Consider the following 17,024-nt stretch of genomic DNA (forward strand, 5'->3'; position numbering starts at 1 on the left):
ACCTCTCTAACTTGCCCTTTAACCATACTGAGCTTTTTCTACTTTTTGTTTTATTTTGTTTAAAAGGGAATGTGCATAACTGATGATGATGATTTTCCTAAATGATCTCCACGCTAGCTCTAAGGATTTTGATTTTGACTTTGTACTTCAGGATCTTTTTGACTAGTTTATTTTATTTTGAAATCCACCTTCCTAACAGTATCATAGTGCTACTTTTTGATATAATCCCGATCCTGAAAATGTTGAACAAAGGAGAAAAAAGTGATTCCAGGAATGTTTTTTTAAAAAACATTTGATAGAAAAAAGTTGCATTCTTGTAAATATGGGATTCAAAAAATGAAACTGACCAAAACACTGCAGTACTCAAAGAATCCACAGACTGACATATCACTGGATACGATACTTTCTGTGGATTTCAATATACACATTATGTTAAAACATTCATTTTTCAGTAAATACCTACCAACCACTGTGGATGAGTAAATTAAAAATGAATGTTTGTTACTATACCACAGTAATCATCATGTATATTATTGATAAACAACCACAAAACATTGGGCCAATTTTTTGCTGACATAGCACGTACAGCACCATTGACTATGTTTGTAGTTTAGAAACCTTTATCTCCAATGTCTCATAAGCTGTTAGACAATATCATCATCAGACTGTCTCTGAACCTGTTTTGTCTCCAAAGTTTACCTTTCTTAGAGAATGTAAAACCTCATGCAGCACTTCTGAAGATGATCAGGGTTGTCAGTAAATCAAACATAATACTACAGAGGATCAGAGCTATGAAAACTACCATGTTTGGTTTGAAAAGGATTTTGTACATTTGAAAAAGAACCACTTCAAATTCATTTGCAATCTCCTTCATTTGAAAAGGTTCCAGATTGAGCAACTTCTATTTTTACATAGTTAAACCTTATTGTGACTCAGACACTATTTGGATTTGTAAGTTTTATGCCCATTGTCATAGGTTCAAACTACCATGCCAAAACCAGAACTCTGATCTTAGGGAAACAAAATATCTCCCTAAACTGTTCGATACGAACAGCCGTGAAAAAATCTAAACAGTTGTCCAAATGGGAAAATCATAATAGGTAATATACAAGGTCATACAAACTGTAAACAAGATAAAATGTTTTCCCCAGCTGACTTTTCCAGTTAGACCACAGACATCAACTAATATGCAGCATATCTCTGAGAAAAGTGAAAATAGTTTCCACTGAGCTGAGCTAACCTTCCTAACCACTAGGAATAGGCTTAAGCCAACTGAGGGTACAAGAGAAAGTATCAGGTTTACACTCTAAATATACAGCAACAAGCAACCTGTTAAGAACTTATAGAGAACCACGCAGCATAAAGAAGGTTTGTAGAAGTATCTAGGGCTTGTAGATAAACAATTCAAGCAAAATAACTGTTTATTTTCAGAAGACTGCAACCTCACAATAAGGTTGATTTTAGACATACAATTTGAATTAAATAGTTCTCACTGAGTTCCTCAAGATTCCCATTTAAAAATACCAGCCTCTTTAAAAAATTAGTATTCCAACAAAAAATCTGCATTGATATTGCTTCCTTAAAAGGAGGCACTGACAAGGTACAAAAAATTGAACTATTCACATTGAAATCCATTTTGAGTTACTAAATTTTACAAATTAAGTAAACAAAAAAGCTTTTTAAAACTGAAGAGACTTTTTTAAGTTTAATTTACTTTTCACCATCTGTGTTGTTTCTTTTCTTCACTTCATCTAATTTGGATTGAAGATAAACTGATCATTGTGATACCTCACAAGAACTAAAAAGTAAAACTATTTAAAGTAGTGTATGGAATTCCACCATTATAAAACTGTTTAAAATTCCTATCTATAAAAAACCTGCTTTCATTCACATGTAAAAGAAAGATTCATGAAAACATGTCTAAGCTTAATGAGTGAGACTCACCAGTCCAGAAAGCATCTGGACAAAGCTCTACTAACCAATTTAGTGGTGAAAAGGACGTTGCACAGAACTTCTGCACTGGGAAGCATTTGATCCACTGTATGCTTTGTTATCTCTCCTCCACCACTACCCCACCCTTTTTTTTGGTAAACACAAAACCTAAATTTTGACATAAAAATAAAATTATTTGATAGTACAGCTTAGAAAGTACATTTAGGGTCTAAAGGCTGTTTCTTAGCTACTCATTAAGAAAAATATCTCAAACTTATATGCAAGAATTTAAAACAATCCATTTACAATTACTATGCAACATTATAACTCAGCAGTTCTCAACCACCAGCCCAATTAGCACACAGCTAATTTTTTAGCACAGTTGTGTGCTAAAAAAACCCTCAAAATTTGCCGCTCTGATCTAAAAGGGGGCGGTGCTGGCTAAGAGGGGGACAGTGTCAGGAAGCCTGCTGGAGCACTCCTGCCAGCACGGGGCTAGTGAGTGACGCAGGGGGCCAGGGTGCGGGATAGTGGGTCTCTGGGCAGGTTTGGGATGCAGGGCGCACTCTGGGCAGTGAGGCGGTGGGGGGGTGCTGGAAACTATGAGTTTGTGGGAGTGCTACAGCAGCTCCAGGTTTACCCAGTTCTGGGCAGCAGGGGCAGAGTTCGGCTGCCCGGCCCCACACCCAAGGGCTCCGCTCCTGGACCCACACTGTGGAGGAGTCTCTGGGCAGGGGGACACTGTGGTTCTCAACCTGCGGCCCACATAACACATTGTGGGCTGCATATGCAACCCACAATGATAAATACGTTGAGATCCACTGCTGTAACTAATAGTGCTACCCCCTGTTAAAGCAACAACATCATTTTATGGCCCTTCCCTCTCTGTAACCCAGCAATAGCCATTCTTATTGCCAACTCTAGCCATTCTTTTGGATTCCAGCTGAGGAGTACTTTTCATTTAGAAAAGCCAGAAGCTGCTTTAACAAAACTGAAATTAAGTAGATGACAAAGTTAGAGAGTAAATTTTAAGGCAAGTTTTGTATACGTTCAACTAAACAGACATACTAAGAAAGAACATATAGGCTTTACTTGTAATTTAGTACTTAATTTTGATAGGACTGAAAAAATGTGAACATATGACATTTGGTTAATGAAAGAATAATCCAGTAATTTTTGTTGCTATAATTTTGTATAGGAGAGGGTTATAAAAAAATTAAATTGCTATATGAACACTACTTAATCTTATTGGTTTGTCTTTTCTACATCACAGTGAAAGCCAATATATAAAAACTATAGCCAACTGTCAATGTACAATAGCATAATATATTTGTAGAAGCAGAAATTAATCATTCTTTTCCAAACCAATATATCAAATCTAATTTCCATAACAAAGCTCTGGTAGCATATTATTTATGCAATTTAATATCAATAATGAAATATTTCTAATACCTTTCCACTAGCAGTTTTCATTAGTGCAAATTCTCTTCCTGCACCAAGAACAGCTGACTCCTCATCGAACCCTGTACCTGAGAGCATAACAAGATGTAAATTAGGTATGCAATTTATATGTAGTTGGTTTTAAAGATAATTTTTTCCTTATGTGCCTCATCCTGCACAGTTGTAGAAGCAGATTTTGTCATTGATGTCAACTGACAATATGATCAGAACCTCAGAAAAACATTTAGTTCAAGAAAGCTTTCTTTCAACGCGAACTAATCCAAGTGATATGAAATTTCAAGTTTACAATCATACCTCTAATTATAGAAAAAAATCAGAGCTAAAATAAAATATATTTTCCATGAACATTTTCAGAAAGTATACCTTCAATTACTTTCATTACAATGGGAAAGTTCTAAACTAATTCCAAAAGGACAACTATGTTTCACTTTAAATCCACATGGATTCCAAGTGTAGAGGCATGGCTAACTGTTATTTTAAACAATGATCCTTTTTTACATAGGATAAAGTTGATTGCTACAAACCAATATGGGTATGGGTTTAAGAACTATGAAGGTCCATGTTAGTAGTCACCAGTATATTTGTAATGGAGCCAGGGACACTCGAACAGAGGGGTGGTGGGGAGAGGGAGCATGGCCCCAGGGGAGGGGGTGGAGAGGAGCAAGTGGGGGGTGGGATCTTGGGTCGAAGAGGCGGTGTGGGACCAGGACGGGATCTTGGAGAAGGGGCAGCATAAGGGGCGGTTCAGGCGCAGGTGGCCCCCCAACTTTTAGTGAGCTTCCACCACTCCTGAATGGAGCTCTCAGTCTGAAAAGACCACTGCTACTCCCCTTACTTGTTCTTGTTCACTTTTATATATTGGATTGAATTATAGTACGAAGTTTGTACTACTTATAATGTTGAAAGAAAACGACATTACAAAATGAAGTCTTACTGATAATGTGCAAGTCTTTCTCCAGATCAAATAATGAGATACCACAGGCATGTAAGCACTTTCTAGCAAGTTTAAGCTGCAGTTCTTGTTGCAGTACTGGCTCCGTACTTGTTGCAAATATTCGAACTACAAAGCCATCCTGTAACAAATAAATCATTTAAACCATTAAACAAACATTTTAGTTAGTTTCTGTGCCACAAGTAAGTCTGACTTAATCTCACCCTGCAAAGAGTATACTGTGCATCCCCAGTCATCCTTCAAAACAAATCAGTAGGTAACACACTGACAAAATTATGGGGGGTTTTAAAGGTAGAAAAGTGACTAATAATTGGTGAAAAAGAGTGTAAAAAGAATAGAAGACAAGTAAAATGTTTTAGAGACAGACAGACCTGAAGAGATAGGCCTAAAAACCGTACTTTTTCAAATATATCACTGCTTCTGCTTCAAATGTATTAAAAACCAAACCAAGACACACAAGTTATTGAAACTCCTAAAACCATGGAACGTGTTGTCTTTTAATGTTTATTCCATGGGGCAAAAGTTATGCTGACCAATTTTTAGTCTTGGCAGCTTCACAGTGTATGTTTACTAAAAGGCTTTAAGTAAACATTTTATGGTTCATTTCGTAACAGCTAAGTAGTAAGTGTGCATAAGAAAACCAACAAAATGGTCAGAGTCTGGTACTTCTCTTGCTACAAATAATTTAACACTGTCAGATAACACAAAACACATACTTTTAAGCTAACATGAAAACTGTAACATGACTTTTGTAACTCTTGTCCATAGGCATTTCAGCATACATATTACCTATCTTAACAGATCTGTTTGTCCCCTCAAATAGAAATGAATCAAGGCTAGAATCAAAACTGATTTATTTGTGTCACAACCTAAGCAATTGGGTTTTCCCCCTCATACCAACTTCGTTTTTCTTCTTAACAGCAAAATAGCATACAAGGAAAGAGAAACGTTAGATAAGAATCAGAGGACTGACTACACTGACATCAGAGATTAAAAGAATGTAGATGTTAAAGAAGACAAGTATTCAACAAGCTATATACTCTAATTTTCAGCTGCTAAAAAAATTCAGCAGTGTATTCAAAAAAGTCAGGTCAATCTGTGCAATGTGAAGTTCAATCCATTCTTCCATTTTTACTGCTGGAAATTACAAAAAAGTAACGCTTTAAAAAAAAATTCCAAAATCTTGAAAATTAGAAGGGGTTTTAAAAAATAATGATAAAGTAGAATATTAGATGAGTTTTCTCAGTTGCCATTTGGAAAAGATCACACACAAAATTTAAATATGGTACGAACTATTCCACATGAACACTATCATCAAGAACTTGGCATAGCAAACAAAACAAAAACAAAACAAAAAAAAAACAAACACCCCCCACCACATAAATACACAAAACAGATCTGAAATACAGATTTCAGAGTGGTAGCCGTGTTATTCTGTATCAGCAAAAACAATGAGGAGTCCTTGTGGCACCTTAGAGACTAACAAATTTATTTGGGCATAAGCTTTCTTGAGCTAAAACCCACTTCATCAGATGCATGGATTAAAAAAATATAGTAAGCAGTATATATATTACAGCACATGAAAAGATGGGAGTTGCCTTACTAATGGGGGGAGGGGGGGGCAGTCCTAACGACGCCAATTCAATCAAGGTGCAAGTGGCCTATTCTTAACAGTTGACAAGAAGGTGTGAGTATCAGAGAGAAAATTACTTTTTGTAATAGATCTGAAATAGAATCCCACAGACAAACTTCCCCAAATTTTGAGGAACTTCAGCTCTATATCTAGGTCCAGACTTCACATCTCCAGATTCTTTATAATGAACTGAAACAAGACCACTAAATCACATATTAACAGCTTTTTACTTTAGGGAAGTTTGGATTGAACGCTGACTACAGATTAGAGTTTTACACCTACAAAATGTGTTTCTATTCCAAGCACATTTCATAAAGGAAGTTTGATACTTGTGTACTGAAGTCGATTTTCAGTTACATGAATGAAAGGAGGATCTGAAACCAATCCCACATTCCATTCCTACAGTATAAAAAACCACCAAAAATGAAATTCACATTTGAGGATGTGTATCTGTAGGTATGCCCAAATGTATGTGTAAAACCATTCTTCTCCACACACTTGGCTCAAATGTAGTATGCCAAGTGTGTGGAGAAGAATGGTTTTACATATAGTTTTACAAAGTATAGCAATGCAAAATGCCTTTTTAAAAATGAATAAACTGGATAGAAAATCCATAAGGGTAGATAACTATTTTTAAAGGATTATCCATGAAGGTAGATATTCCCAATAGTAATATAATACTTTGTACTTAATGGCTTGCAGACAACCACTTTACAAACAAACATAAGTGGGTTATACCTCAACACCTCTTCAAAGAAAGGAAGTATAAGGACAGCGTTTTACAGATGGGAAACTGAAGCAAAGGTTAAATGAACTGCGACAGTTACACAGGAAATCCATGGCAGAGTCAGAAAGAGAACACCTAGATCACTTAACTCATTGCTTAACTCATTTTTCACAAGATAAACCCTTTCCATAAACTTGCCATATTAATAGCAATCCCTGCTGAAAGATCTCACCCAATGAATTTGTGTAGGGGGCTTTAAAAACCAAATGTTTGCTTATAGTGCTTAATTTTACTATAGGATGAGCAGCCAATCATGGTTTTGCTATTAGATTGTTTCCCCCTTCTCCTGCCAAGACAATGCTGCCTCTAATGAAATTAAAAATTATCCATCATTTATTCAACAACAGAACATGAAACCTGATACCATTCCCAAATGTCACACTAGAATTCAATCCATCACAGTAAGTGTACAATTTTTTACTACCTTATCTGAAGGAAACCTGTTTTAAAAAGAAATGCAGAAATCATCATAAAGTGAAGAAACTCCAAATGGCACAATCGTTAAAAGTATGCCCCTTTTAACCTCAGTGTTCTTTTGAAACAGAACAGGCTTTACTGAAAAGCATAACGCAAATTACCTTGAAAATATACTCATATACAGCATGACCTAATGGCAAGGAAGTCCAGCCAGCCACATTAAAATAAACAAAAAACTTTTCAGCCCACAAAATCTCATATACAGAAGCAGAGCTACCAAACTGATTGTAAAATATGTCTGAAAAGGATATTTTGCCACAATTGAAGATGAAGTAGTATGAAATCTAAGCTCTTGACAGATGCCTAGCAATTTTTCATTTTTTCTAGCTCCGTGTTTTTGCCTTTATCTACACTAGCCAAAAGGAGTCCGTCTTTTTATCTGAAAGACGACCACTTAGTGCAGTGACATCTGTGTTGGCTGAGGGAAAACACAAAATGTCTACACTATACATTGAATACTTACATCTCTAGAAGCTGCTATCTGATTAATGTACTCTCCATCAGTGAACAGGATATTCTGCCCTTCAGTGTTGCAATCTGTGTAGGAAGGAAAAAATGAAGTATTCTGCATTAATTCACCTCAATTAAAGACATTCTACTCCGTATCTTTGCCAAAGCACTATCACTGGTGTTAAAGGAGGTTGCCCAAAAAGCAACCAAATTTAAAAGTCCATTTTTGCAGAACGCAAACTAGAGTTTTCACATGTTCTTCTTTACTAGGATTTTTCTTTCCAAAAAATTTTCTTTTCATGTTTTAATAATGAATATGCACCAAAACTTCCAAAAAAAATGCAATGTTTACTATCTATCTTTTATAATTATTAAAACCATACAGCATCTGGAGCAAAGGGGGTTTCCACAATACTAAATGCTTAGCATAATAGCAGTACATATGTGATGGGTAACCCAGACTACTAAGAACAAGCTTAAAATCTAACAAGATGTCTGTTAGTGATATAAACTTGCAATTTTAAGTAAAAACATTTTATTGGAGCCAGTAGCTTTAAGGAGAAGGCCACCCAATGAGCTAGGTCTTTTGTATTCAGTATTGGTAGCACAATCATTATTAAGGTTGCCTGACGCTTCCCATTGTAATACCCTGTTTTTAGTTGTTTATATCTTGGTCAGTCTTTACCCATTTGATCTGAAATTTTTTATGTCAAGTGTTTCCCTCAGGCTGTGATCGTAAAGTCACCTTGTCCTTGGAGAATTGTGTGTAAGGAGGCTCTGCCATCAGAGCCTGCAACTCACACAAACTCCTTGTGGATGTTAACACTATCAGGTATGCAGTTTTTTGACACAAAACCAGAAAGGGACAGGATTCCAGGGGATCTAACAGAGGTCCGATTAAAGCTACTAGGACCATGGTAGGGTCCCACAGAGGAACTGGCTCTCGGACAGGAGGATGGAGATGAAGAAGCCCTTTTAAGAATCTTCCTACCATGGTACTAGAGAAGACTGATCTTCCCTGAATGGGAGTAGAAACGCGTATATCACTGTGCAATCCACTGTCAGTGAGCCAAATGCCAGTCCCAACAACTAACTGCAGCAAGTACTCCAAGATGTTCTGGATAGAAACCACGTCAGCTGAACTCCAAGGGCCAATGACCACACTGAAAATTGCTTCCATTTCGCTGAATAGGCCATTTTGGTAGAGGGTTTTCTATTGTTGGGTAGGACCTGCTAAACAGCTACCAACCACTGCTCTTCCTTCTCATTTAGCCATGAAGTAGCCACGCCGTTAGTTGCAGGGAGCTGAGGATGTGATCCAATGTATGGCCATAATACTTAGTAACTAGGTCGGGATGGAGAGGAAGTGGTATGGACGGCTGAACTGATAGCGCAAGAAGGTCAGGGAACCAGCACTCCTCAGCCACAACAGGGCAGTGAGAAAAAACTTGTCTCAACCCACCTTCAGCTTGAGGATGACCTGTGGGATGATCAGGATCAGGTCAAAAGCGTAGAGGAGAGCTGACTGCCAGCTGAGATGGAAAGCATTGGACAGGGAGCCTGAACAGAGGACCCTTCAAGAGCAGAAGAGATGACATTTCCTGTTGTCCCTCAGAGCAAACAGATCAATTGTTGGGATGCCCAAAGCTAAAAGATGACCCAGAGAACACTAGTCTTCAGAGACCACTTTTTGACTCAGGGAAAAATTCCTGCTGAGGTGCTCTGAGAGATGATTCTGGACCTTAGACAAATGATTGGCTAATGGACTAATGCTCTCCTCAATGCAGAACTATCACAACATGACTGCCTCTTGGCAAAGCATCTAGGAGTATGCTCCCTGTTCCTTGTTCACATACACTGCGGTGAAATTGTCGGTAAGTATGTGAACCACTGAGACCCTGATACAGTCCAGTAAAGTGTGACATGCATTGTAGATGGCCTGAAGCTCCAGCATGTTGATATGCAGAGAGGACTCTTGCTCAACCACAGACCTTGAACTTGCAGTGACCTCAGGTCCCTGACCCATCAGGGGGGCGTTGGTGACAACAGACCTGGTTGATAAGGGCCAGACAAAGGGAACACCCTGGCAAATATTCTCTGGAAGCGTCCACCACTGCAAGGAGTCCAGGACCAGTTGAGGAAGGCAGGCCAACCCGTCCAGGGGTGAAGAGTCAGATGATAAACCATCCTGAGCCACATTTGGACGGGGTGAACACAATCTTGCAAGCTAGACCACCTGCATGCAAGCAGACATGCAACCCAGGAGCACAGCTGAACTGTATGGGAAGGCTGAGACTGCAGACTGATTCAAAGGTGATGAATCAACAGAAAACGGTCAGTCGGTTGGCAGAAATGCTCTCAAACTCAGAGTCTATTCCGGCCCCAATGAACTTGATTATCTGAGTGGGAACCAAAGTTGATTTCCTGATGTTTAGGATGAGACCCAGAAGGTCGAGCAAGCACAGCATAGTGGCGACATGAGAAAGCTTCCTTTCTGGACCTACCCCACAGTAACCAATCGTACAGATATGGATTCTTTTCTTCCTAAGATATGCTGTCATGACAACCATGCATTTGGTAGAAGGGGCAGAAGATAGGCCAAATGGAAGCACCATATACTGAAAATGGAGCTCTACTACCATAAAAATCGAAGGAATTTTCTATGGCCTGAAAGAAGGCATCCCGAAAGTCCTGGACAGCAAACCAGTCATTCGGAGACAACACGGGGAGGACAGTTGATAGAATGAGTGTTCAGAATCTCAGATATGATATATTTGTTGAGGCAGCGAAGATCGAGTATGGGTCTAACCCCTCCTCCCTTGCATTTGGGAACCACAAAGTACTGGAAATAGACGCCATGACCTCAGTGTCCCAAAAGAACCTCCTCCACCGCTCTCAAAGCCAGCAGAGAGCAAACCTGCTTGACAAGCAGTATCTTGTGAGAGGGTCCATGAAAGATGGGTGGAGAGGGATGGACAGGAACTAGATGGCATAGCAGTCTGCTGGTGCTTAGGACCCTGCTGTCAGTGACGACAGAGCCCCAAGCATTGTGGAAGCACAACAGCCAACTGGAACACTTCTCTGAACCAAGCATTCAATATGGACACTTGGGAGGTGCCAGGGGAGGGTGTGTAGACTGGATGAACAACAGACCAGACTGCCTCCTCCTATGGGCATTGGTGGCCAGTAGGTGCCAGGCCCAAGGTCCCCATCCCAACCCTGAGACAAGCACTAGTCCTGGTATCCATAGTGCTCCATGAATGGCCCCCGATGTGGCTCAAGCGATGGAGAAAGAAAGGAGGAAGATCCTGACTGCGATGCCGAAGCTTCCAAGGCTTCAGAGGAATAAAAGTGGAGCCAGCCCTAACAGTGCGAACAGTCCAACTCAACCATAGCCCAGAATAAAGAGGGAGCTGGTGCTAATGGTAGAAACAGTACCAGTGGCACCAACTACATCTCCACCATTTCCGGTGCCAGAAGTGGTGTTGACAATGAAGTTGGCAGCAGTACCAAGGTAACTGACAGTGCCAAAGCGGATGGCAGTGAGTGCCACTACAGTAACATCAGCAGCACCAGTCACAGGACTGCTGAAGACGCTCCCAATGTGAAGGAGGTCCCTTGCGCCAAGCCCAGAACCTACCCTACATCTACTGACTGTAAAAGGGAAACATCGGGGTAAAGTGCCAACAGACCCAAAGGTTCAGCTACCCAGCCAGCTAACAGGGCTATAAAGCACACAGACCTGTCAAAGTCCTGGTTCAAGGGCGAAGTCTAGACAGATGGGCAATAGCAAATCTCTGCCTAATACGCCACCAGCACGGAAACAGCTGGTGCCAGCATCACTCAAACGGACACCTCAGGGCTAGAACTGGAGTCAATGGCACAGAATCTCTGGCCTCCTTCTGTAGTACCAGAGCAGTTGATGGAACCTGCCTCATCCCACACACCAGCATATCCACACTTCTTCTGGCAGAGGAAGACGAGTCCCCAAGGGAATGAAATGGCCTCAGTCGGTCTTATATGACCTTTTCCTCAGCGACTAATCCACCTCGTTGGAGAGGCACCAGCTCCAGGATGCAAAGTGGCAGCACTCAGAACCGCAGGATGACAAGGGCCTCGGTGCTAATGTAGGCCTCATGGCCTGTTCGAGCAAGTGCAGCTTCAGACAAAGATCCCTCGCCACTTGAATCCATTTTGTCAACGTTTTGTAAATCAAACGCTGCTCCTCACCATGGGCTTTGCCTAGGCACAGCAAGCACCATGTGTAGCAATCGTTGTTGGGGAATCACTCCCCAACATGACAGACAATGTTTAAAACCTGGTGAGGACATCACTAGGGAAATACTTAAACTACAACTAACTAACACTAAATCTAACACTATACTAAGGGTCTGCGAAAGATTGTTGAACCATAGAATAGTGGATTTCAACCTAGGGTCCGCAGACTATACCTAAAATTTCCAAAGGGGTCCACACCTCCATTTGAAATTTTTTAGGGGTCCAGAAATTAAAAAGGTTGAAAACCACTATCCCAGATTTGCATATTCGGGAGTTTAGTGGCATTCAGTTTTCAATAGTCTCCTTTGGCTCTGGTACATATTTTCAGCTACAAGAAATACTTATGGTATAGTGAAAAAGCTTTACAGAAAGAAGCTAAAGGAGCTCAAGCTCAGAGGAGAAAATTAAAAGAAAATATAGTTACAGTCTGTAAGTGTTTAGTCAGGGAAAAGATATTGGATACTAGAGGGCTTTTTAATCTAGCAGATGAAGGCATAATAAAGTCCACTTACTGAAGTTCAACCTGGAAATAAATACAAATGTTTAACAGTGAGGGTAAACAAACAATGGGAGACATTATCAAAGGATGTGTATATTCTACACCACTTGGAGTCTTTATGTCAAGACTGGATGTGTTTCTGAGGCTATGGCAATACTAAAGAGCTTACAGTGGTGCAATCGTGCTGCTGTAGTACTGCTATTGCAGACACTCTAAGCAGACAGGAGAGAGCTCTACCATCCTCTTAATTACTCCAGCCCCCACAAGTGGCAGCAACTATGTCAGCGAGAGAGCCTATCCCATGGACATTGCACTGTCCACATTGGCAGTTAGGTTGGTGTAACTTACATCATTCAGGGGAGTGGATTATTCAGACCTCTGAGCAACAATACTTATACCAACGTAAGCTGTAGTGTGTACACAGCCTTAAGAGTTATGCTCTAATTTCACCAAGCTGTGGAACAAATGTAGGAATGTCTGGGTGAAATATTGTGTCCAAAGTTATCTAGAGGTCAGACTTGGTGACAACGCTTCTTTCTGACCCTAAAATCTATGAATTACTTCTCTAGCAGAGCCCCTATCTGTTGATCTTCAGGGTATGGTGTCCCTTAAGTATTCCTACCACTCTTGGTAACGTCTAGAATTTCCTACCTGGCAAAGCAACTGTACCATCTTGTTCCAAGGTTTCAGGATTTATTCTTATGGCTGTCATACTGTGATTGTTCACATCTCTATACAACAAATAACTCTGGTAAATGAAAAAGAAAAAGACATTAGAATGAAAATATAATCTTCATAAACACTTTTAAAGGGATATTGTCAAACTGATAATCATTTACTTTTTTCCCCATTAGCTATTTGTTTTCAAAATCAGATTTTTCTCATCTTCAGGTCCACACCTTATTCTCTATGCTAATTCTAATACAAAATGAAAGTTGAACGCACTCTGGAATTCCTACTTCCTTGTGCACCAGAATGGTGACATTGTGCTTATACACTGCTCTGGAAGCCACTTGCTCCCTCTCCAGGATTCTCTTCATAGGAATAAGATGCAATTACAATAGCAACTGTTCAAATCTGTGTATTAGAGACATGAATGTAGATCAATGTATTAAAAGGTTAATGGAATTTTTGAGTGTTGTTTACTGTTATGTATTCCTATTTATACCAGTGTCACCTACTAAGTAAAAATAGCTTTACAGAAAACAAGATCCAGTGTATTTCTTTTGTCCCCAAGCACTACAGTGAAGATATCTCCAAAAGACACAGCAATTCTGATAACATCAACCCCAACACACATGGTTACACCCAATAGTTTGCTGTAACATTCCTCCTCTCCCTTCAACCTTTGCAGGCTGCATGAGGGACATGCTTCAGGACTACAGATTTCATCCTCCATGGCTTCCCCAAGAACAGCATCTCTTCACCTCCTGGAGAAGCCCTGTACATAGCAGTAACCCAAGTATAGAGTACTCCTGCGGAGTGCCCATGGACCATCCTGTAAACATATGTACTCTCCCAGACTGAATCACAAGTTTCTTCAGATGCCAATCAGGGAGGTTTGAGTAGTACAAATATCAAATATAGACAAGAGTGTCTATGAAAAAGTAATTTAGAAATAGTGAGATTGTGTTGACCACATTACTCAGCAATAGACAGAAAAATGCTACAGTTAATACATATTTTGATAATATATTTGTTAAAATGTTAAACAAAAAATGATGTACTGTACAAATGGAACAACAAATGTAATACTATAGTATATATTTTCAAAAGAAGTATTTAATTTCAAAGATAAAAGACTGAGTAAGTCAGCAGTTTCACAGAGCGATTAAATGATGCTCAAAATGCACTGGATTATTTGAGCGCAAAATGATTTAAGATGTAATAAATCTTGCTAAGAAAATAGCTCAAAAATAAAGAAAGTAGTAAAACAGTACTGAAAGAAAACCTACTGGTAACTAAACATGCCATTCATGCTTATGTTAGAAACAGTAATTGAGCTTTCCAATACAATAGTCTAAAACAGTGTTGTACTGCTTTATAACCACAGTCATATTTTTAATACTTTTTGGCTTGATTGCCTAAAAGGGAAATACAAAATTTATTACGTCTTATTACAGAATTCAGAAACAAAATAGTGCAAGATCTTCAAATTTTAGAGATAATATTGCAATATAGTCTGGCTACAGCAGATACTGCATTATCCCTTTTTTAGTCTGCCAGCATAAAAAAAAAGAAAAACAAAAAGAGGTCCCTCCCCTATCCACAACAGAATTTTTAACTGCACTGGACTGGCTTTATTATTTTACAGCCAGATAGAAAGGAATGATGTAATACTTGTATAAAGCTGTCCTAAACTGTGCTACATTTGAATTAAATATTAAGTTAATTCTTTTATGTTTTTTGTTTTATGTATTCTCCTACCTGAGCATACCCTAACCAAGACTTTTTTTCTTTTCTGTTTTTGATGCGGGATGTAGAATTGTATATATGACCCTGTAAGGTAACAAAAAAGTTAGTTTGACAATTGTTAGAACGACAGTTTTATAGTTAATCTTTTATCATCTAGAAACATTATCTTCTACAGCAATGAGAAATGAACAAGAAATGAGAAGCTGGTGAACAAACACTACAAGAATTTTAAAATCAATATATTTAAAAAATAATTATCAGTATTACTAAGTTACAAGACAATCTAAAAGTCAAGCAAGACATCATAAAATGTCATTTAAATTAAAATTTTTACAACTGATATCATGAGTTTTCAGGAGTCACATTACCCTCACTGTCCCACTGTAGCCAGAGCCGATTTTGTAAAGTCCATCTTTGCATAAAAGGTACAGGAAGAAACCATCATTCTGAAGTAGACAATGATCATCTTCATCTACAGAAATTTCTTTCAATGGCCATTTGTGCATCAGGGCTGCTTTCTTTATCCCATTACTGAACCAGTCCTGGATTTGGATTTTGCCCACCAGAACTGCCTGAACACTCCGCTGAAGAGAGTTTAAGATAGTTGGCACCTAAATGGTAAAGAAAACCCGAAGAGATGGTACAAAACATTACAACTTAAGCAACATACAGAGGTGAAAATAAAGCTTTAGTTACTAATCCCGGCTCTGAAAAAGTTAGAGACACGATGTGGGTGAGGTAATATATTTTATTGTAACAACTTCAGTTGGTGAGAGACACAAGTTGGTCCAATAAGAGATATTACCTCACCTACCTTCCCTCCCTAATATCCTTGGACCAACACAGCTACAACTACACTGCATCTCTGAAAAAGCTGTTTTACTAAAATGTAAGCCTTAATTTATGCTTTCATTCTTACTAATGAGAAATGCATGAAAAGAGGTAAGATTTACTTCCTACAAACTCCAACTGATTCATTCCATAATATGCATGGCAATCCAAAATGGATCTCCTCTTCTCTATCTCAAAACTGATTTCAAGAGTGAATGAAGCCAGTAAATTTCAATGTATTTCTGTTGGGGCTATCAATTAATCAAAGTTAACTCATGCAATTAACTCAAAAAAATTATTCGCGATTAATAGCAGTTTTAATTGCACTGTTAAACAGAATGCCAATTGAAATTTATTAAACATTTTGGATGTTTTTCTGCATTTTCATATATATTGTAATCTGTGTTGTAATTGAAATCGAAGTGTACATTACAAATATTTTCACTGTAAAAATGATAAACAAAAGATAGTATTTCTCAATTCACCTCATACAAGTACTGTAGTGCAACCTGTCGTGAAAATGCAACTTAAAAATTGTAAATTTTTTTTTGTTACATAACTTCCCTCAAAAACAAAACAATGTAAAACTTCAGAGCCTACAAGTCCACTCCCTCCTACTTCTTGTTCAGCCAATCACTAAGACAAACAACTTTGTTTACATTTATAGGAGATAAAGCTGCCCTCTCCTTATTTACAGTGTCACCAGGAAGTGAGAACAGGCATTTGCAGGGTACTTTTGTAGACGGCACTGCAAGGTATTTACATGCCAGATATGCTAAACATTCGTGTGCCCCTTCATGCTTCGGCCACCATTCCAGAGGACATGCTTCCATGCTGATGACGCTCGTTAAAAAAATAATGCGTTAATTAAATTTGAGACTGAACTCCTTGGGGGAGAATTGTATGTCCCCTGCTCTGTTTTACCCTAATTCTGCCATATATTTCATGTTATAGCAGTCTCGGATGATGCCCCAGCACATGTTGTTCATTTTAAGAACACTTTCACTGCACATTTCACAAAACAAAGAAGGTACCAATGTGACATTTCTAAAGATAGCTACAGCACTTGACATAAGGTTTAAGAACCTGAAGTGCCTTCCAAAATCTGAGAGGGACGCAGTGTGGAGCATGCTTTCAGAAGTCTTAAAAGGACAACACTCCGATGCAGAAACTACAAAACCTGAACCACCAAAAAAGAAAATCAACCTGCTGGTTGCATCTGACTCAGATAATAAAAATAAACATGTGTTGGTCTGCACTGCTTTGGATTTTCACAGAGCAGAACCCGTTGTCAGAATGGACGCATGTC

General features: G+C 38.8%; 1 protein-coding gene across 1 annotated transcript in view; it reads right to left on the minus strand.

Annotated features, from left to right (window-relative positions):
- Nucleotides 1–17,024, minus strand: part of MYCBP2 (MYC binding protein 2) — a 412,169-nt gene that overhangs the window by 330,091 nt on the left and 65,054 nt on the right. Inside the window, exons 6-11 of the mRNA XM_084646996.1 lie at nt 15,253–15,495; nt 14,897–14,968; nt 13,121–13,217; nt 7,706–7,779; nt 4,328–4,466; nt 3,385–3,461 (exon numbers count right to left, since the gene is read on the minus strand). Of these exons, the coding sequence (XP_084503122.1) occupies nt 3,385–3,461; nt 4,328–4,466; nt 7,706–7,779; nt 13,121–13,217; nt 14,897–14,968; nt 15,253–15,495 (702 nt within the window). The remainder of the gene's footprint in view (nt 1–3,384; nt 3,462–4,327; nt 4,467–7,705; nt 7,780–13,120; nt 13,218–14,896; nt 14,969–15,252; nt 15,496–17,024) is intronic.

Source organism: Lepidochelys olivacea, assembly GCF_965140295.1.
Source record: "Lepidochelys olivacea isolate rLepOli2 genome assembly, chromosome: 1".
Lineage (NCBI taxonomy): Eukaryota > Metazoa > Chordata > Testudines > Cheloniidae > Lepidochelys > Lepidochelys olivacea.